The sequence below is a fragment of the Poromitra crassiceps genome, assembly GCF_964638095.1.
Source record: "Poromitra crassiceps genome assembly, chromosome: 28".
NCBI classification, from domain to species: Eukaryota; Metazoa; Chordata; class Actinopteri; order Beryciformes; family Melamphaidae; genus Poromitra; species Poromitra crassiceps.
The window spans coordinates 5,728,490-5,749,136 of NC_139651.1; the positions used below are offsets into that span (position 1 = coordinate 5,728,490).

Sequence of the window (20,647 nt, forward strand, 5' to 3'; positions counted from 1 at the left end):
TAGTTTGTATTTTACAATAACTGAATTGACAGGATAACGCCTGTGCAATATTTTCAGAGATACTTCTCTTACTTTATTAGAGACAAAGAATTTTCTAGGTAATAACCAAGTCTTTTCCCAATCTATGTCGAGATACGAGTTGTTCCAAACAAATATACACGCAGGTCTACTGAAAATCTCCCTCTGAATTAGTTCTCTTATACATTTGTTATCAGTTTTTTTACTCAAAAAGGGATCTGAGTTTCCTATGTATAATTCTGGTAAGGTAGAAAGATGGATAATACCTCTGGTTCTAGATGACATCAAGGCTCTAATGCGTCACAATGTCTATCTATGACGACATCATCAGTGGGTATGACATCATCAGTCACCACTGGCCCTCAGAAGACTCTTTTAAATGTGACACTTTATTCACTTGATAGGAAGTGAATTGAAGTTAGTGGACTATCCAAATCATCCTACTGGCTATATGTAGCTATGTTTGTTTGGAGTTGCAAGGTGCATTGCTCTGATCGCCTCCAAACTTTGAAGAAACCTTTTTCAGACGGGACTTTTGTGAGATTCAGACAGCGCCAACCAACTGGCAACATAAAAAGCATAATAAATAAATAAATAAATAAATAAATAAATAAATAAATAAATAAATAAATAAATAGTCGTTTTAATTTACTACTAAATATTTCGTCAAATAAAAAAACCCAACAAGTTTTATTTTGAAATACACATTATTGAAGGTCGCCACCGGAAGTCTCAGTATTTATTCCAGCTCATTTGACGGGGGAGATCAAATGTGTTCAGAGAGAAGCTGCTGACTTTGTTGTTCAACATTAAACCAGTTGTTATTTGATTCTTTTCCTTGTTTCATACATTTGAGTTCAAAAACAAACAGCAGCAGGATGCCGCTTTGACAACTAGTTTCTCCCCTTCTGGAAGCTGATTGGCTCAACGTCTGCTTGGCGTCTGTCAAGTAAGTCTTTGTTTTACAATAACATTAGCAAACAATGTAAGTCTGTCTGTCAACAATATACAATTCTGTTGAATTAGCTAATTTATTGTCGATACGTTCATTGTGCTGTGGTTCTTGTAACGTTATATTCAACTCGGCAAGGAAAAGAAAACTATCGTTAGCTAGTTGACGCTAACTGAACTTAGCTGGCTAACCTTAGCTGCTAAACCCTGGACAGATTTCAGTCTTTGTTATGTTAAAGTTGTTCTAACGTAAGATACTTGTTTACGGTACATTTTGCTGCAATGTATGCAGCGTTACGTGCATCATCTCAATCTGCCTGTCCGACTTTCTTAGCTCTCGTTAGCCAACGTTGCGGTTTACGTTACTTTTGCGTGGTTCACGTTGTTGGCTAACGTTAGCAAATAAAGCCAATCCATTGTTCATTGTTTCTTCTCAGCTGGATAACATAACGTTAACTAACGCGAAAATAACCAACGTTAGTTTGTGTCAGTGATCACCTGCTAAATAGAAACTATAACGATCAAATGTTATGCTGTGGGGTTTGCTATACCCAGCTGCGGTAACGTCTTAGGTTAGGTACCATGGGTAACACCTACAGTTAGCAGTTAGCTCATCTTGAACCTCAGCTAGTGTAAAATATCAGACAGTTATGATGACATAAATTCACGACATTCCTCTCGTTCATTACTGTGTTGTTGTTATCCAGGCAGACAGAGAAGGGAAAGCTTGTCTGACTTGCTCCGCTTGTACCGTAGCCAACTACCAGCTATTCAGGGATGCAAACTAGTCACGTTTAGCCTTTAGGTGACAGTCACCTTTTTGATCCCAAAAATAGGGCACTTGGGTGAATGATTTCTGAGTGGTTTTGTATTCTGCTCTGGTATCTGTCACCTTTTTTCACTCTCCACGCAGGAAATGTTATTGAAGGCTCAGTCAGAGTGTCTACTGTCTACCTAATTCTCTCTCAACCCCTTCCCTTTGCAGCTGTATAACTACCAGTGTGCAGCTGAGATATGACCAAGAGAGGCCTGGCACTCCGCCTTGTTGAAAGGTGAATTTCTCTTATTGTCATACCTTTGCTTTACTTTAAACAAGTGTGTGCCCTACATTCAAACACTGTGGCTGGGGTGGTGACACAGCAACCATTGCTGGTAACCAGTTCAATACCATCTTAAAGTTTATGTATTCGTTATTATCATTAATGAATTAACGCCATTGCCTATTTTACTTGGTGAATAGACCAGCCCTTTCCACTAGTAGCACCTACTAAGGGCACTTTGACAGCAAGCACATTCGAATTTTAGAGTGTTCTTCTTTTAGTTCGGTTCATTTGGCCAGGTGAGAACAATGGCCTTTTCCAACTCAGCTGGCATCAAAATAACCACACCACTTTCCAGTGCTTTGTTAGGAGTGAGGAATCAGATTTGTTTTCACTCCCCTGCTGCTACCAACATTTCTGACTTAGTTGGCGATATAACAGGTCACCAAAACTCTATTCAATCAATACACAAGCTACTTGTGATTCAACGTGACTTTTGATTAAAGCCCTCATTTATGGGTAATTGAGCAGTGTGACTGTGTGAACCCAAACAAACTAAATAAAAAAATACAAGAAGATTGTATTATGGTATGGTTTACACCAAGGAAAACCGAAGGTGTGATAGCACCAGCCGCACTAGATCGTTTGATCCAAAGATCCAATTTCACACACAGCAAGGAATATATTAGATTTAGAAATGTAATACACGGTGTAATCAGAAGGTCTCATTAGGAAGGATATGCATGACTAGTCGGTTAAGCGTTGAAAGTGAAACGTCCTCTATCTCACTAGTCGGCACTGGAAATAGTAGGTGTTAAACTAATTATTCAATTAATAATGTATCGTTACACGGCCAGTTAACTTGTGTCTAAGATGTTACGCAGCCACCCACCGTAGCACTCCTGCCCGGATGTAAACAAGCCAGCGTGGTGGAAAATGGGAGCGGACAGAGTCACAGAGATGAGATCTGCTAAAACCAGCGCGCTTTGGTAGTATTTTGATCTCGAAAATTAACATAAGGTTGTATGTAGGCTGTGTCAGATGTAGGCCTGCACGATATGAGGAAAATCTGCGATGTGCGTTAACATTGTTCAATATAGTGATGACGATACGACTTAAATAAACAAATATTAATGTATGCATATTAGCTATACAGTTCCTATGTCTTTCTGCTTTAATAATGCTAACATAGACCCCAAACATAGCCTATGCCCACTGAATAAAGAAATGAAATACACACTGACTCTAGCTGAAACTACACACAGCGTGTTTGGGCTTTGCCAGAGGGGCGGAGCGCACTGTTGCAAGGGAAAGGTGTACGCTGGATTTACAACACAAGACAAAATGATCAGATGCTGAGTGGGAATGCATGATGCATGTAAATAAAACCACTTTTGTTATTCATTGCGTTTCAGGCAGTCTTTGCGATGTGTTTATTGCGCATGTTCATATTGCGATGACGATGAAAATACGATTAATTGTGCAGCCCTAGTCAGATGGAACTGGCATATCACTTGACCAGAGTAATACCCTAACCACATCCAGCACAGACATGTTTACGTTAACCTGCTAGTTAGCCACACTCTGCAAACCAATATGACTTTTTTTTTTACTGACCCAATGTGCAGACGCTGTGATCCCGCTCGATCTTAAAAGATATAACCGCTCATCACGGCAAGGAATGAACGACTGCGCAAAATATGCTTCCACTCAACTTTGTTGAAGGTGAAGGCTTCAGAGAGTTAATGGACTTTGATCCTGAATAGTAGACACAGTGCCGGGGTGCGTTATGTTTTGCCACACATGATTTGATTATTGAAAAGCATAATTAACCGTTTCAAATGGCTCTTAAATCATGCGATATTTTTTCAATCAACTACCGTAGTCTAAACTTAAAATGTGTTTATTCAACAGGGATTAGCCTATAGGAAGGAACATCACTAGGTTCAATCCCAGCAACATCCATGTCCTTTCAAAGTGTCCTTGAGCAAGACACTGAACCCCGTCCCCTCCCTCACTTGCTGTACAACAGCTGAATATTTAAAATGCAAATGTGAAATGACACACAGACGTTAAACTGCAGATTGTCAAGTTTGAATCATGTCACACCTGATTCTATACATGAAATGGCAATAAATACAAGTTTCTAATTGGCCAGTAAAAATATTTTCCTTATTTTCTTTTTTCTTTTTTCTTTACCGCCCTTTTGCAGAAGAGTCCTAAAGTGAATTTTGGACAGTGCACACACAGTAGACAGTACACCCCACCTCAACCCCCAAACACATGTATTCGTCACTCTTTCCCAACAGAGGTTTGAGGTACAGATGAACATTCCCATTGCGAAATGTGACAGGATGCTGAACCACCACTGCAGAAGGAACCCCGAGCTTCACGAGGAGCTGCAGATCCAGGCGGCGGTCGCAGCGGGCGATGTCTACACGGTCAGGAGGATGCTGGAGCAAGGGTACTCGCCGAAGATCCGCGACGCCAACGGCTGGACGCTGCTCCACTTCTCCGCCGCCAAAGGAAAAGAGAGATGCGTCCGCGTCTTTCTGGAGCACGGAGGTCAGAGGCTTTGTCTTTGAAGGATTTTCATTTTATTTTGACATCGTTTGCTGCCGTTTGAAGTCGGCTACAGTTTTGCTGTTTCCGCAATTTGCAGGGTTCCCACGGTCATGGAAGTACTGCAAAAGTCATGGGATTTCAAAACCTTGTTGAATTTTGTTGTGTGTGTCATGAAATGACACATGTATGTTAGGGTTAATACTCCTAACATCCCAATTAGGCTTGTCAAAAGTATCGATAGTATCGAAAAGTATCGATACTGAAAATTTTAATCGGATACAATACTCATTTGCAACAGGTATCGATAGTATCGAAAGTATCAATACTACAAAAAAATAATGGATACAATACTCATTTGCAACAGTTTTGATACTATCAGTGCTTTCTTTTAATGAAAAATCATTGATTTTCCCTCCCTATCATTGGGTATCTGTTGCTTCAACAAGCTAAACGTGTTCTGGTGGCTAGAGTGGCAGTAATATGCTGTCCAAGTTCAAAGTTTTATCAGGACTAGACTATGGAGAGGTGTGCGTCTGTCCGTCCATCTGTCTAATTTTATTTTTATGCCTCTTGATGTATCATCATCCCCCCTTCCCGTGGTATCGAAAATGGTATCGAGTATCGATATTTTCCTGGGTATCGGTATCAAAGTAGAAATTCTAGTATCGTGACATCCCTAATCCCAATAACAGCTAGGCTTGTGGACCCCAGGAAAAATAGCTGCTGCAATACTGGTAGCTAATGGTGATCCAAGTCAACTTAAACTTAAACAGTAATCTTCCACGGATAACCTTCCATGTGATGTACCGTAACGGCAAATTTATTTTCTGTAGCTGATGATGTAACATAACTTGTGGTATTGGATTTTAGTGCATCTTGTATTATTTTGTTAATATTTTTAGGGAAAATGTGTGTTTACTTCAGTAGCTTCCATGTAAAGTCATGCAGTGACTCTAGTCTAAAGCACTATCAAATCCAATATAAAGAGATGTGGCCTATTTGTCCAGTCTAGTAATAATTTCTGGTATTGATTCAGTCATAATTCGATTAAAGTCATGGAAAAGTTTTTGAAATTGTATGCATGGGAACCCTGAATGTGTCATGACCTGAATGAATCCAGGCTTGACACTAGATGGCGTTATTTTACCGGAAGAGTCAGACCTTCTTGTCTGTTCTCCATGCAAGGCACATACAGACTATTGTGCATCTTACTACTGGTAGTGAATTATAGTTGTAAGATATTTGGTTTTAAGAGAGTATACCACATGCCATATATATGGGGTCTTTATCTGGCAAGGGGAATAGGCATGTTATGTGTAATTAAAATGTCTAAAGCCTAATGCCCTTTTACTTTTAAAAATCCTAGTGTATTACAATAGTGTATTTTACATCTACGTGACACTGTATGTCAAATCAACCTGTTTATCAAATTATTTATTGAAGGGCTTATTTGTGGCAGATTTGAAGTAAAGTTGGCCTGTACTGTCTCATTCATAAGCCCCTGGTTAAGCCCACAGTCTTAAAGCATAACTCAGGCCTTTGTTAGGGCCCCATTTTACCCTTATTTTCCACCACACTGATCTGTTAGGATCAGTCTTGGAAACTCGCACCCAGGCAAGCAAGATGCAAAATGAATCTATAGTGAAGCGATTGATGAACAGAGAACATGGGGAACATGAGGTACAGGTTGAAAATGGCCAGTTATGCCATAAGCATAAGCAGCTTTAGACATGATCACATAAGGCTAATTAATTGTCACCTTTCCCCTCTTCCAATCCTCCTTAGATTAGATTAGCCTTTATTGTCTCCCTTAAGAGAAATTTGTCTTGGTGCATTCGAGAGAACATACTGTAGGTGGCGTCGTAGCACACATATACACACACGCAATTTGTCATTCTACTGTACAAACTACAATTAACATTCAATAACAGATATCCATATATACCAAAAGCATATATACCAAGATTATTACCTAATATTGCACTAATGGCCTGCAAAAATATTGCACATTCCTGCCACTAAGAGCGTGATGTTATTACACAGAATGCCCTACCAGAAGATATCTTCTTGCTGATCTCAGATCTCTGTTCCTCCCTCCACAGCTGACCCCACAGTGAAGGACTTTATAGGCGGCTTCACAGCCCTCCACTATGCCGCCATGCACGGCAGGGCGCGCATCGCCCGGCTCATGCTGGAGTCGGAGTTTCGCAGTGACATCATCAACGCCAAAAGCAACGACGGCTGGACGCCGCTGCACGTGGCCGCCCACTACGGCCGGGACTCGTTCGTGCGCCTCCTCCTCGAGTTCCGCGCCGAAGTGGACCCGCTGAGCGACAAGGGCACCACCCCGCTGCAGCTGGCCATCATCCGCGAGCGCTCCAGCTGCGTGCGGATCCTCCTGGACCACGGCGCCAATATCGACATTCAAAACGGCTTCCTGCTGCGCTACGCCGTCATCAAAGGCAACCACTCGTACTGTCGCATGTTCCTGCAGAGGGGCGCCGACACGAACCTGGGCCGGCTGGAGGACGGCCAGACCCCGCTGCACCTGTCGGCCCTCCGGGACGACGTGCTGTGCGCCCGGATGCTCCACGCGTACGGCGCCGACACAAACACCCGGAACTACGAGGGCCAGACGCCGCTGGCCGTATCCGTTAGCATGTCTGGGATCAGCCGGCCCTGTCTGGACTTCCTACAGGAAGTCACAAGTAAGTCCGATCGCCCGTTTGTTTGTTACAATCACCAGTTTATTTTCCTACCAAGATGGCCACGTGGTGCTGTCACGGAATACTCTGAATTCCATTAAATGTATGTGCCCATTACATACAGTACATGGTCATAAAAAAAAAAAATTAAAAGATTTTGCCATTAGTTTCAAACTTAAGGAAGAATTCACTCTCTGATACTCTTAAGGCCCATTCACACTTAGAAGTTAGAACGATAACTATAAAGATAACAAAACAAAAAAATCTGCGATGGAGCCAAGAATATTGTTTTGGATGTTTTATAGTTGTAGTGTGAGAGCCATTCTATTTACTTTTCCTTAGAATGATTTATCGTTAACACGTCTTTATTTCTCCATTTTGGCCTTCCGTCCGTATTAAGACAGCATCTTGGACAGCCAAAATATAGAGCTTTCCAAACCCGCTCTGCCATGTGGATGAGTTTGAAAGCTTTGTGTTGTTGTGTGGTCGTCGGGGGAAAACGGGTCTTTTTCCAAAACGCTGACGTTCGATTGTCATATTTCTCAGGCCTTTCATTGTCATGTGATCCATCCAGACTGTCTCGGCTGTTTCAGTGCCTCAAGGAATGCTGATTGTGACTGGAGAGCCTTCCCAAACTCACTCATACAACACAAAGTAGAGAAGAACGGCTGTTACTGTGACCACTTTTTCCACAATTTTGTTTTATTTTGACTTTTTTTTTGCAGAATCTTAACTTCCTAACAGACTTTGATCTTAACAATCGCTTTGGAAACAACAACCTTTTAAAAGATGCCGGGAGAAATTGTGCCCATGAGGATGAAGTTATGCGTTTTAAACCATTAGCTTAGCACAGCTGGCACTTTGGATCATTGCATTTTTCATCGTTTGATTTTTTTTAAATCTTCCGTTGATTATGAACTCGAAGCACTGGAAATATCTCGACTTGATGTCACCTTGTCTATATTTGGCCTGTTATCCATAGGAGTAAGAAAAACACACCACCAAAAATGAAGACTGCGTGCGTGCGTGCGTGTGTGTGTGTGTGTACGTATACACAGGGATACCAGCTGAATGTTGCATGTCTATAGTTAATGTTCTGGGAAAAGTGAATGCCCTTAACCATGGAAAGAAATCTGTTGTTGAAATGGGTGGGGGTGTAGTACGCAGGGATTCCAAGTCGGGTACAAAAAGTGATAGACCTTTTGATTGTAAGTTGAGAGCAGCAGACATGTACAGAGAAAGAGGGAACATTGCCAACACGAGGTTATAATGACCAGTGTCCCGTCACAGAACAATCACTATGGGGGGGGGGGGGGGGGGGGACAGTACCTGAAGCAGTAATGATTTAGGAAGAACAATGGCCGCATTCCTCCATCACTGCCCCCTGAACTTTGATATCAAAGATATCAAAGCGCTCCGGACGGGTTCAGACAAGCCCATTCAGAGACTCCGCACCATCAGCCGGATCGCATGTCTGCGCGCCTTATTGATTACAGCACTACCTCAGTGGATTAACTCATCATGAGAGCCCGGTCCCACACAAGGATGACTGGCACCCCGCGCCTTCACAGACATATCAATGTTCCTCCCCTTAGGTTTTTCTCATGTTAGCTCGCATGTACAACCATCATAATACAAAGGTCCCCCGACCGAGCCAAACAAAATACTCACAGACACACAGACAGTCCAGCCAGGATTCACATTACACATGATGTTACCCGTGTATGTAACATCTGACACTCGAGTCTAGATTTTTGGAACGTGAACAAACGAAGAAATAAGATCGGTAGATTTTTTTGAAACAGGCGGGGTGACTTTGGCGACCCCTTGAGTCACTCGGTGGTGGTGTTTTACATATCACTGTCGCAGAAGTTGACTTGCTACTTTCACTCTCTCCGTTAAGGTGAGGCAGTCCTCGCTCGCTACCGGTTTTGGTTTGGTAAATGAATCCTGCAGAATTCACAAGAAGTCATGATACCCCCGGCCCGGTACGCAGAGTAAATACTTACAAGATACAAGATACTTTTATTGCCACACAACAAGGTTGGTGGTATTTAGTTTCAGTACAGATATATTATAGCTCTGAAATAACATGAAACAGCACATGACAGGACATGGATACATTTAGACATTTACACAATTACCACTTTCCCAACAATAAATACATAAATACTAGATACGAGACCAACAGACATTTAGTTAAGGTGAGGGGGGAGAGGGAGTGGGGTGCTGAGGGAGTTCAGTTTTGGTGGGAATTGAACGCAGCAACACAGGCAAAGAGTGATGCTCTCATTTTACATTTCTTTACTTTATATGTATTTTATTCATGCAATACATATACTAATGTCAATTAGATGGTAATCTGCATGAGAAATAAAGAAAAAGAAAAATGTCGATTATAATGATCATCTGCTTATAGTGATCAATTTGACCCATCCCAAGGTGATCACCATAAGAGGAGTGCACTGTATTTTGTTTATTTTTTCTTATTTCCCCCGATCAGAGCAAGTCTGTGGTAGTTTGTGTGGTCTGGTCAGTCAGTCATACAGCTGATCTTGTAGTGTGTGAGGTTTGGGACTTTAAAGGAGGAGGGACCTGTTGAAAATGGATCTAGTGTTTTTCATGGGTTTGCACTCTTGGATGTTCAGGCCAGTCAGAACATTGTCAGTTTGCAGTATAGAAAGAAACCCGACTTTACTGACTCAACCGATCGTTACCTAACCGTTATATACAGATCCTTTCCCAAAAATTTGAATATCATGGAAATACCATGGATGACCGTGGGTTTCGGCGGATTGTCAAGCAAAGACGATTCAAAAATTTGGCAGAGATTCAGAGGGAGTGGGCTGAGGCTGGAGTCAGTCATAACTGAGAAGTAACTGCTGATTTTCTTCACACTATTCTAATTTCTTGAAATACTGTTTTGGGGGTTTTCTGGAGCTGTAGGCCAAAATTATGAAAAATAAATAGAAATAAAAGAAAATATTTCACTTTGTGTGTAATGAATCTATAATAAACAAGTTTCACTTTTTGAAAGGAATTATGGGAAAAAATTACTTCCATGGTATTCAAATTTTTTGGAAAGGATCTGTGTATATATATATATATATATATATATATATATATATATATATATATATATATATATATAAATTTGACTGTTGACTCATGTATTGTGTCCTCACTCAGCCTTAAGCACTATGAGGGGAAAACTGAAGTAGGTCTCTGGTGACAGTAGACAGTTGTGCAGCTTTGTTGTGGTTTCTCCAGCTATCTCTCATGGTGGGTGTTTCCCATGGCTGAGGAAGAGAAATGTCCGCGGCAAAGGAGTCACTTTACCCTGTCAGACTGATAACACCTGCATGAAATACTTCCTGGAACCAAAGGGGATTTTCCCCCCAAATGTTTGCATACAGCTGATAACAGAGTGGATACTAAAAATGACTTTGACAGCTGAAAAATCTCTTTGAGAAGGGTGTTGGAAAAACCATACAGCCTGGGAAGGAAACATGTTAGACGTAATGAATATATATAGGTATATACAGAATTTCATATACAGTAACGTGCAGAGCGACACACAGTTCATAAATGCTGCAATACAGAAAATGCAACAGCTTCCATCAATAGGCCATAGGCTCAATCACCATTGTGTTAACTCAGTCTGTGATAGATAGTGACTTAACAGACATTTATTTACATGAAAAACTTCTTGAGATTATTGTTATTATTATCAGATTATTATGAGATATTAGACTTTAAGGGACTTTGATGCTTTCGCTGTGTCCTGTGCCTACTACTGATCATAATTCTAGTAAAAAGAGCGCTCAGTCAGGTGTTACCGAAATATTGAATACATTTTCTTTGTCTTTCAGGAGAACCTAGGACTCTACAAGACTTGTGTCGGATAAAAATCAGAAACTGCATTGGCCTTCAAAGCTTGACATTCCTGGAGGATCTACCCATTGCGAAGGTTATGAAAGACTACCTCAAACATAAGTTTGACAACGTGTGATTATAGCAGCGTCAAACCACCAGGAGAGGCTGACTTGACACACTCTGCTTTTTCATTCAAGACTATGCAATCAAAATGGCCTGGAGGACAGTCCGCTACACAGGTTGCTTTTGTACATGCTTAGGATTTTGATAATTCAGTTCGACAATGGAGTTCTCTCCTCTTCGTTCTCTCCATGCCAGCCTTTTTATACTCGGAGCAATTGAGGAAGAGCAAAAACTGATCCACCCTGGAAGCATTTTAATCCTGTCCGATGAGTGATGGAGTAATGCAGTCGTCGTGGGGAAAACACGACCCCTCTCAACTGCAGTTCAAGATGTATTACCATTGACATAGTTATACTGTAAAGATGGTCACATGGCATTGTCCTTGATGGGTCACATTGTCATGTGCGTAATTGCCAATCCGTATATTTTTGTTCATTTCTATTTTCCCCCTCCACTCTCTGTATTGTCAGAGCAGCAGATGAGTTCAAATTAAAACCATTGAGGTTGCCATGAGGATTTATTCTTTTCACCGATTCGTGGAAAGCTGACAGAGCCTGTATCCCAGCTGCTCAGCATCCAGTTAGCTGGATGTGGTCCGGGAGGCGTGTCTTTTTTTTTTGGGCAACCTAGTTTTAGATGAAACCACGCCCCCCAAAACTCATTTTCATTGGTCGCCGCAACTGCTCCTTCCTGAAAACGTGTGGCAAGTAAAAGAGATGTGGTTAAGGTTAGGGTTATGTGGTTATGGTTAAGATTAGGGTTAGGGTTTTCTTATTTAACCACGACCATACCCAATAACCAATCGTTGTACTTGCCTTCTGTTACCTAATGTTGGAAATAAGAAAATTTCTTGTTATAAATGTGTGGTTTGACCAGGAATCAAACCCCAGTCATCAGATCGGAAGGCAAGCGCCTCACCCATTAAGCCACGAGCCAAAGCACAACCTGAGCTGAACTTTCCCCCCGCCCCCTAACCCTAATCTTAACCACTTTTTTTTGTTTACTTGCCGCATGTTTTCAGGAAGAAGCAGTTGCGGCAACCAATGAAATGAGTTTGGGGGCGTGGTTTCATCTAAAACTAGGTAGCCAAGAAAATACACACGCATCCGGGACGAGGACAGGGCTGTTTAAAAAGATACACAAGAAGGGGGATTGTCTCAAACTATGGCAATGGCGATGCCCAGGAATCAGTTGCACAGATGCCTTCCTAACATTGTAGCGACTCAAGCAGGAACATGACATTAACGGTTTTATTTTGTAACTCTAGTTAGCTAGTGGGAAAATAATTTTATACTGCCATTTGAACAATTAAAGCATACTGCTGCAGTGCTTAAATATAAAGCCAGTTGTACCATCTCATTGCGTATGGAGTATTTTTTTCTTTGCAAATGAGTGCACGGTTATTTTCTGAAAAGCATTTACACTTAAAGGGGTTGTTGAATCCACGAAGAGCGATACAGTCTGTTTTCGGGTGACACTAGTACACACAATCGCTAGAAGCAAAATGTAAATGTTACATGTACAACAGATATTTTTGTAGATTTATTTAAGCAATGATATTCTTAATGTATTTGAAATTTGTTGGAAAGTATTGTGCTTCGTTTGGGGTGACCCCATGTCTTTCTTATTTTCTGTGTTTGAGTTAAATTATTCAGTTTTACAAGAATAATTTGGAAGCAAAGTGTTTTTCTTGCTTAGATTTGATGGCAGGAAGGGTGCGTGTTTTCTTAAAATTGCATCGTCTCTTGCAGGTAATTCTGTTGTAGAGACTATACTGTGAATTTCTCATTTTGATAGTGCGATAAAATAAGAAAATGTAGGATTTGGGGGCCTAAACAACGCCCCCCGGTCCATGGAAAATATCCACGTAATCTTTTTTTTTGTCTTTGTGTTTGAAATGGTAATAAAAAGTATTGTCTGTTAAAGTTGCAAACATTGATGTCAATGCCCTTCTTAAATTTAAACCACTACCTAATAATCAGAAGATTGTCAGTTGTAGTGAAATCATTTGCTGCTCATTTGAACAGATTTGCTTTTCAAAGTGTTGCATCCACAATTCCAATACGTCTACCGGTATTATCACTTTTCTCAGATTTGGATTTGCAAATTTTGTGAAATGAATGAGCATGTGTTAAATCGCAAAGTGAGAGAAATACGTTTCCCTCCTATGAAAGAGTTATCGTACGTTGAGAGATGGCTCGAAACAGGCAGGAGTCTGACATTGGTGGTATGACGTAAAGCGTGGAGACGTTAACCTTTAACTCAAATGACCCGGGTTCGTTTCCCCCAACTCGTGCAGAAACGTTTTCTACTAGGACTTGTTTTTCTACGCAATTTCAACACGTTTTTATTGAACCAACCATGACCGAAACCTTACTCAAACCTGAACTAAACTGTTTTAGTTTCCTAACCTTAAACCAAAGTTATTTGACTTACCTGAACGTAACCATTTTAGATGAACTCTGAACACGTTACGAACACCTGAAAATAGCAGGTCAAATCCCTGCTATACATAATCCTTTCCTGGTGGAGGAGTGTGATCTTCACTTTATTCTTGTCTGCAATACATCATCTGCATTTCAGAGTTTATTTAGAGTTTTATCATTTCACCAGATTGGTGAAGCTGCTGTTATCTGAGAATGCTTTTCTTTAGCTTATGGCTGAACTAACATTGTTTCCTCTAATTATATAATGTAATTTCTATTTTTTTGCATGTGCCCTGAGGCTCTGATCCAGCAGTAGTTTTGCAGATAGCTTTCAAAACTAATAATTTGGCTATTAATTATTATTAATTATTAATATGACACTTTATTGATACTAAAATGATACACGCTGCCCCATCCTTGTTGGCTCACTCATCCAATGGATTTGGATAATGCACTGTTCAGTAAGTAAGAATACACGGTGACACAATTCTCAGTTTTTATGTCTGGAATATTTTCCACCGCATTTCAGTTAGCATCGCTCTACTTTCAGATATGATACGATTTAAAAAAAAAACTTTTTAAATGCAACGTTTTTCTATTCTACCGTGTGAGTGCGTCTTGCTGTGCGATTGACGGTGTGCCCTACATCGACTGCCTTCTCCAACCTTATTGGTTCCTCAACAGACGTGGGTCTTCACAGTCAGGGAACAGGTCCTACATGTCTTACGTGGCTATATGGTGGCTATCAAAATGGCTGCAAAGTCTTCCACACCATTAACTACTGAATGTACATAATAATTATGCAGATTTTCAAATGTATAAAAATGTGTGAATAAACTAAAGTTAATGTTCGTTTTTCTCCCTTTTTTTGTGATAAACTTATTGCGGGGGGGGAGGTTAAAGGGGACAGACGAGTATAACATGACATCAGTTAAGAAACAGGGAACGAGATGGGTACTAAGAAGTTTCAAATGTTCTTATAGGACGTCAAATTTTGGCTTTTATATAAGTCACCTTGTCCAAATTGGTAGTTACTATGAATTTTGTCCAACTTTGTGAAACACATCCCCCCCCCCCCCCCACACACACACACATGCACACAGATGAACCAAACATTTTTATGAATGACACCCTGGAAATAAATTACACGGAATCCCAGAGGAGGTGCTGTTCAGTAGCTCACACTGACCTTTGACCTCCGTGTGCAGGGGGTCAAATCAAATAAAAATGTCTTTATATGTCAGTTTGGAATTAAACTTTTCTTTCTTTTTCCAGATCAAGTTTTTTCTGGATTTCCCCCCCATCTTCTGTTCCAATTCCCCCCTGCTGTCCCGGTTGTTGCTCTACTACTCCCTCTACCGATGTGGGGAGAGTTCTAGACTAGCACAATGCTTCCTCCGATACATGTGCTGCTTCATTTCACCTGACAGCGAGGGGTTTCACCGGCAGGACGTAGCGCGTGGGAGGATCACACTATTCCCCCAGTTTCCCTCCCCCCCCCCCCCCCCCCTGAACAGGCGCTCCGACCGACCAGAGGTGGCACTATAGTGCAGTGACCAGGGGGTCATACCCCACCGGCTTCCCACCCACCCGCAGACATGGCCAATTGTGTCTGTAAGAAGATCTGACCATGCCCGAAAGTACCGCTGCCAGGAATGGAACCCCGGTCTGCTTGGTGCTAGGTGAGTGCTTTTACCGACACTCCCCAGACGCCCCCCTCTGTCCCGACAGTTGTTTGCAGTTGATCAGGACAAAACGATTATGTGTTAGCGCTGGAGTCAATAGCATGTGGAAAGTCATTGGCGTGTGTGTTGTGCTGTGATACACCATCTCTTCCTGTCTGCTTCCAGGCTGTGTGGAAACTATAAGTCTCCTGTCTGATAGGCATCACGGCCAAGCCTGTTCAGGTCAGGCCCACACAAAGCCAGGCTCTATGTTACCCAGCATAAGGTGTGTGTGTGTGCGTGTGCGTGTGCGTGTGTGTGTGTGTGTGCGTGTGTGTGTGTGTGTGTGTGTGTGTGTGTGTGTGTGTGTGCGTGTGCGTGTGCGTGTGCGTGTGCGTGTGCGTGTGTGTGTGTGTCATGGTGTGTGCGTGCGTGCGTGTGAGAGAGAGAGAGAGTGTGTGTGTGTGTGTGTGTGTGTGTGCGTGTGTGTGTATGTGTGTGTGTGTGTGTGTGTGTGTGTGTGTGTGTGTGTGTGTGTGTGTGTGTGTGTGTGTGTGTGACTTTGCATGCTGGTGCTCAGAGAGTTAGACTTTTTATTTGGATCTCTTTTAGCCCATTGGCTAATCTTCCAGGAGTCCACATTAAAAACATTAGTATGGCATACAATAAACACAAATACAATACAAACATAAGCATAATAGCAATACAATTATTGACCCGTCAACAAACAAACATACATAGGCACATACACATACACATATATATAATCCCAATACTATACAACCTGACAATGCAATACAATAGTTTTGATTATTATGATGATTATTAACACTAGAATGATAAAAATCTGGAAAATCTTACAATCAACAATTTGAGAGAGGCTGTTAGGTTTTTAATTCTTGCCTTTTTTGATTGTGCACCCGGAAAAAGTCGGAGGGGAAAAAAATCTGAATTTGGCAATTTGTCAAGCTGGTCTCCTGAGCCACGTCTGGTCTCCTGAGCCACGTCTGGTCTCCTGAGCCACGTCTCGTTTTACAACAGGCATTTTCCCCTCTTCTTTCTTCATTTCCCCTTTCTGTCTTCTCTCTCCCTCTGGAATGCTCTCTTAAAAGAGGTGGTTTCTGCTTTCGCCTGCGTTTGTTCTCGCCCGGGCTCAGTCAAACGCCGCGCGGAGCCGAGGTGACCTAATAGTGCGCTGTGATATATTTATGTCTTACTTTACCAAACACGGGGCGCTATCGCTGAACAGATCGCTGGTAGCATTACATGATAAAACAATGCCATCCCTCTGTAGCCCGGCAAGCCTTCAGACAGTACGAACAATGGGGGCTTTGTCAAAGAGGCTGCAGCTTCTCTGTCCCGTCTAAAAATATCCAAATCTACCAGTCTCCTTCCCTACCTGATACTTCTGCCGCTAGTCGCCACTCCTACCTGGCCGCCCATGGGAAGAGGAAACTGAAGAGATAAGATATGTGTCGTGTAGGCATATCCCCGTGATGGATTTATGCAAAATATGGAGTGGATTTCCTCCTCTCAGACCAGATCTGGGCCCAGTTGCACCAAAGCACCTTAGGTTAAGATTTCCCTTAGAGTCAGAGTTGAGGTGTCCATCAAATAGAATCGGCTGCACAAAACACCCTTAAATCTTGTGTTTTCCTTCAAATGTTTAACGTTATGGAGAAGATTTAAGGGTGTTTTGTGCCGCCGATTCTATTTTATGGACACCTTAACTCTGACTCTAAAGGCCTAAACATGGTCGTCCGTCAGAGCCTCGCCCCGCCCTCCCTGTAGGACGGCGGGTGGAGCGCCGTCCTACGGGGAGGGGCCGCCGTTGGCTGACGGGGGCTGCTCGAAAATGTGACTTCACGGCGACGATACGTGCGTGACGTCAGCTGCAGGAGAGTTGTGACTGGCCGTTGCCTTGGCTCTTCGTCGTAAAGTTGTGTGGCTTAGCCTTCCCAAATGTTGAGGGTCGTTTTTTAGAATTTAATACATAGAATTGGGAACGTTACATTAAATTTCATTCAGACTGCCTGGCACACAATCTCCGCCACTTTCACACGGAGCTTCCACAGGAGGAGGGAGGGTGGGAGGAAGGGGGTGTAGTGGCGTCCGAGCATGTAGGGCTTGCTGGCGCCGCCAGACGGCGAGACGGCTCCAATTCGAGGCGGACGGACGACCATGTTTAGGCCTTTAGGGAAATCTTAACCTAAGGTGCTTTGTGCAACTGGGCCCTGCAGAACAATATAGTCAGTCTCTACTGTTAATTTACCATACTATAATTTTGGATTTGGAATTCTTGGTACAATCTCCGAGAGTAATTGGTACATCTCATTTTCTTTGTGCCATCATAGTTTTTCCCCTCATGGTCTCAAAACGTCACACAAGTGAAACGCATGACATTTCTCCATCTCTGACATTCGTCCAAAATTTGGATATCTGCAATTGCGTACATCGCCTTGTTCTCTAATTCACTCTGATGTCTTGAATTAATTCCACCAGGAGTTGGTTTTCACTTGATTTGGGCCCTTTTTAGTTTGACTATTAAGTTAATTTGACGACGGGCTTTAGGAGAAACACAATATGGAGACCTAGAGGAGGAGGGCCAGAGCGCCAGAGCCCGGAGGAAGAGAGTCTACGTGATGTTTATTGTGTTGTTCTATCGTTGGGTGAAAATGATCTAAGAAACTGCCTTTTGTCGAGCTTCCAGTTTGGCAACGCAACGTCTCAGCGAATAACTAAATCGGCAATGTGGAAACTATTTCCAACCGCTATTCTTTCTCTAACAAACACGGAGCGGACTTCAAAACTCAACAGGCACTTACTCAAACTGGGCATCTGGTCGAATGTTTGTCTTGCAAATTTGCTGTGAACAAAACGCTCCGAGATTGCCTCATTTCAGACGCACTCAGGGGTGTGCGTTATTTGCTGCGAGATGAATGAGACATATTGGTCTTCCAGGAAATGAGGAGGCATTCCAGGAGCTCCCATTGGCCCATTTCCACCGGGCTTTCTCAAGGGACTCTTTATCTTATTGCTGAGTCCAGGAGACAAGCCAGTATCAGGGGTCAGTGGTGTGGCCGTTGGGCCGCCCCGACACACGGGCAAACAAAGACTCTCTTTCTGACGGCCCCTTCGCTCCCGTGTTACCATAACCAGCTGTTAGCCGCGCCATTTTATCAAGACTTCATTTTGTGGTGAAAGCAGCTCACCTTGTTGCCAGATGCACACACAGGCCACTGAGGCAGAACGGAGCCACTGAGAGAGAGAGAGAGAGAGAGAGAGAGAGAGAGAGAGAGAGAGAGAGAGAGAGAGAGAGACAGAGAGAGAGAGAGAGAGAGAGAGAGAGAGAGAGGCCACTACAGGAATTCCCTCATGCTGGCATCCCCCAGACTCCATGTCTGTCTGTCTGTCTGTCTGTCTGTCTGTCTGTCTGTCTGCCTGTCTGTCCACTTCTGTCTGTCTGTCTGTCCACTTCTGTCTGTCTGTCTGTCTGTCCACTTCTGTCTGTCTGCCTGTCTTTCTGTCTGTCCACTTCTGTCTGCCTGTCTGTCTGTCTGCCTGTCTGCCTGTCTGTCTGTCTGTCTGTCTGTCCACTTCTGTCTGTCTGTCTGTCTGTCTGTCTGTCTGTCTGTCTGTCTGCCTGTCTGTCTGTCTGTCTGTCCACTTCTGTCTGTCTGTCTGTCTGTCTGTCTGTCTGTCTGTCTGTCCACTTCTGTCTGTCTGCCTGTCTGTCTGTCTGTCCACTTCTGTCTGTCTGTCTGTCTGTCTGCCTGTCTGTCCACTTCTGTCTGTCTGTCTGTCTGTCTGTCTGTCTGTCTGTCTGTCTGTCTGTCTGTCTGCCTGCCTGCCTGTCTGTCTGTCTGTCTGTCTGTCTGTCTGTCTGTCTGCCTGTCTGTCTGTCTGCCTGCCTGTCTGTCTGTCTGTCTGTCTGTCTGTCTGTCTGCCTGTCTGTCTGTCTGTCTGTCTGTCTGTCTGTCTGTCTGTCTGTCTTTGTGCACTACAAAGTGCTTAGTGAGAATCAGGTGCAGTAGCAGCCCAGGAGCCAGGACAGCTCACATTACCAAGGGCCTCTTGGGCAACGGACACAGATGTGTGTTAATGACATAGTGTAAGAGAAAAGGCCATAAAGACTCTCACATAGAATAATTAACTGAACAGACTCAATCAGGTCAATTAAGCTGAGCTGCACCTGAACTTCATTTCCCCCCTTGTAACCGAAGTTTTTCAAATAGATTCTGTCTTCCTCACTTGTTTTCCTTTAGCTGTACATCATCCAGGATTCCCCGCTTTGTCTCCCCCTCTGGCAGCGGAAAGTATAGGCTATTTGAAATCATGTTCGGACTACAACGAAACAACTACAGAAGTATTATATACGGGTTATGCGCATAGACGGAGTTTGTGGGTGCTGCTACCCACTGAAATATGTCACTACATTGAGTCTAAAATAGGTTTAGAAAATAAACTCCTCGACCAGCATTCTTTCAGTGGCTTTAGAGTGGGTTCATCCATTTTTGGTAGCAACCTTATCATGCTAGCTTGTCAGGAAGGGGGCTAAATAACGCTCCAAAGTTAAAGGTTAAATCTTGGTGCTGAACTGCATCTCAAATGTTCAGGTTGCCAGGCAGCTTTCAGATGATGTGTAGGCTACCACTTATGTGTGGCATATACCGTTGACCTGCTATCTCACCCTAAATATCTCCTTGACAAGACAAGACTTTTCTCCTACCCAGTCAAACATTCAATAGCGGTCTATCGAGAGAGCCTCCAACCCGGGTAAGACTGTCAGTTTTATTGGTGTTGTCTAAATCTGACTCCACGGTCCACAAGTTCTGATGGATAAAATATTTACTACTGCGGGAAAAAGTCCTGGACTCCACGCTTTAACCTTCAATGTTTGAGTATATACAGTTGTTTTGTTGAGTATTATAACTCGAGCAACGTTAAATCGAACTTCTCTGCTGGGGCCCAAATGAGCTGGTGGCTCTAAAAGTGCCGACTAGATTGTTGAATTGTTGAATTTTATTGTTTCTGGGTGTTACAGTTTCCATGGGTCACTTTCTTGGCAGCTGTGGTGTTATGTGTGTACAGCAGCTCTTGAACACAACAGAGTGAGTTTATATAGCCAGTCCTTTTCGCTTTGCCAACTCTCAACAAACACCCTCAGTCATTTTGGGGGGTTTCTTTTCCAGAGTGGTACATTTGCAAAAAAATAAACTAAAAAAAGATAAATGTATTTGTTTGTTATTGCTTTATTTTTTCTAGGATAGGTGGAAGTA

The 20,647-nt window shown here is 42.7% G+C and overlaps 1 protein-coding gene across 2 annotated transcripts; it reads left to right on the top strand.

Moving 5' to 3' along the window:
- The first annotated feature begins 804 nt into the window (after window positions 1-804).
- Window positions 805-14,380, top strand: asb7 (ankyrin repeat and SOCS box containing 7). 2 transcript variants are annotated; one of them, XM_083662234.1, is made up of 5 exons: window positions 805-967; window positions 1,955-2,021; window positions 4,363-4,574; window positions 6,677-7,282; window positions 11,152-14,380. In XM_083662234.1, exons 2-5 carry the CDS (start codon window positions 1,984-1,986, stop codon window positions 11,289-11,291), a joined length of 996 nt encoding a protein of 331 aa, XP_083518360.1. In that variant the 5' UTR covers window positions 805-967; window positions 1,955-1,983; the 3' UTR covers window positions 11,292-14,380. The 2 variants fall into 2 exon arrangements, with proteins under 2 accessions (XP_083518360.1, XP_083518361.1); XM_083662235.1 differs by lacking the exon at window positions 805-967 and having other exon boundaries at window positions 1,957-2,021; window positions 4,319-4,574.
- The last annotated feature ends 6,267 nt before the right edge of the window (window positions 14,381-20,647 follow it).

What these genes read in the sequence shown, in the direction of transcription:
- asb7 (XM_083662234.1), top strand. Translation starts at nt 1,984, where the DNA reads ATGACCAAGAGAGGCCTGGCACTCCGCCTTGTTGAAAG. An exon ending in GCACTCCGCCTTGTTGAAAG is followed by an intron (nt 2,022 to 4,362) that starts GTGAATTTCTCT and finishes GAAATGTGACAG; the next exon opens with GATGCTGAACCACCACTGCA. An exon ending in CGTCTTTCTGGAGCACGGAG is followed by an intron (nt 4,575 to 6,676) that starts GTCAGAGGCTTT and finishes CTCCCTCCACAG; the next exon opens with CTGACCCCACAGTGAAGGAC.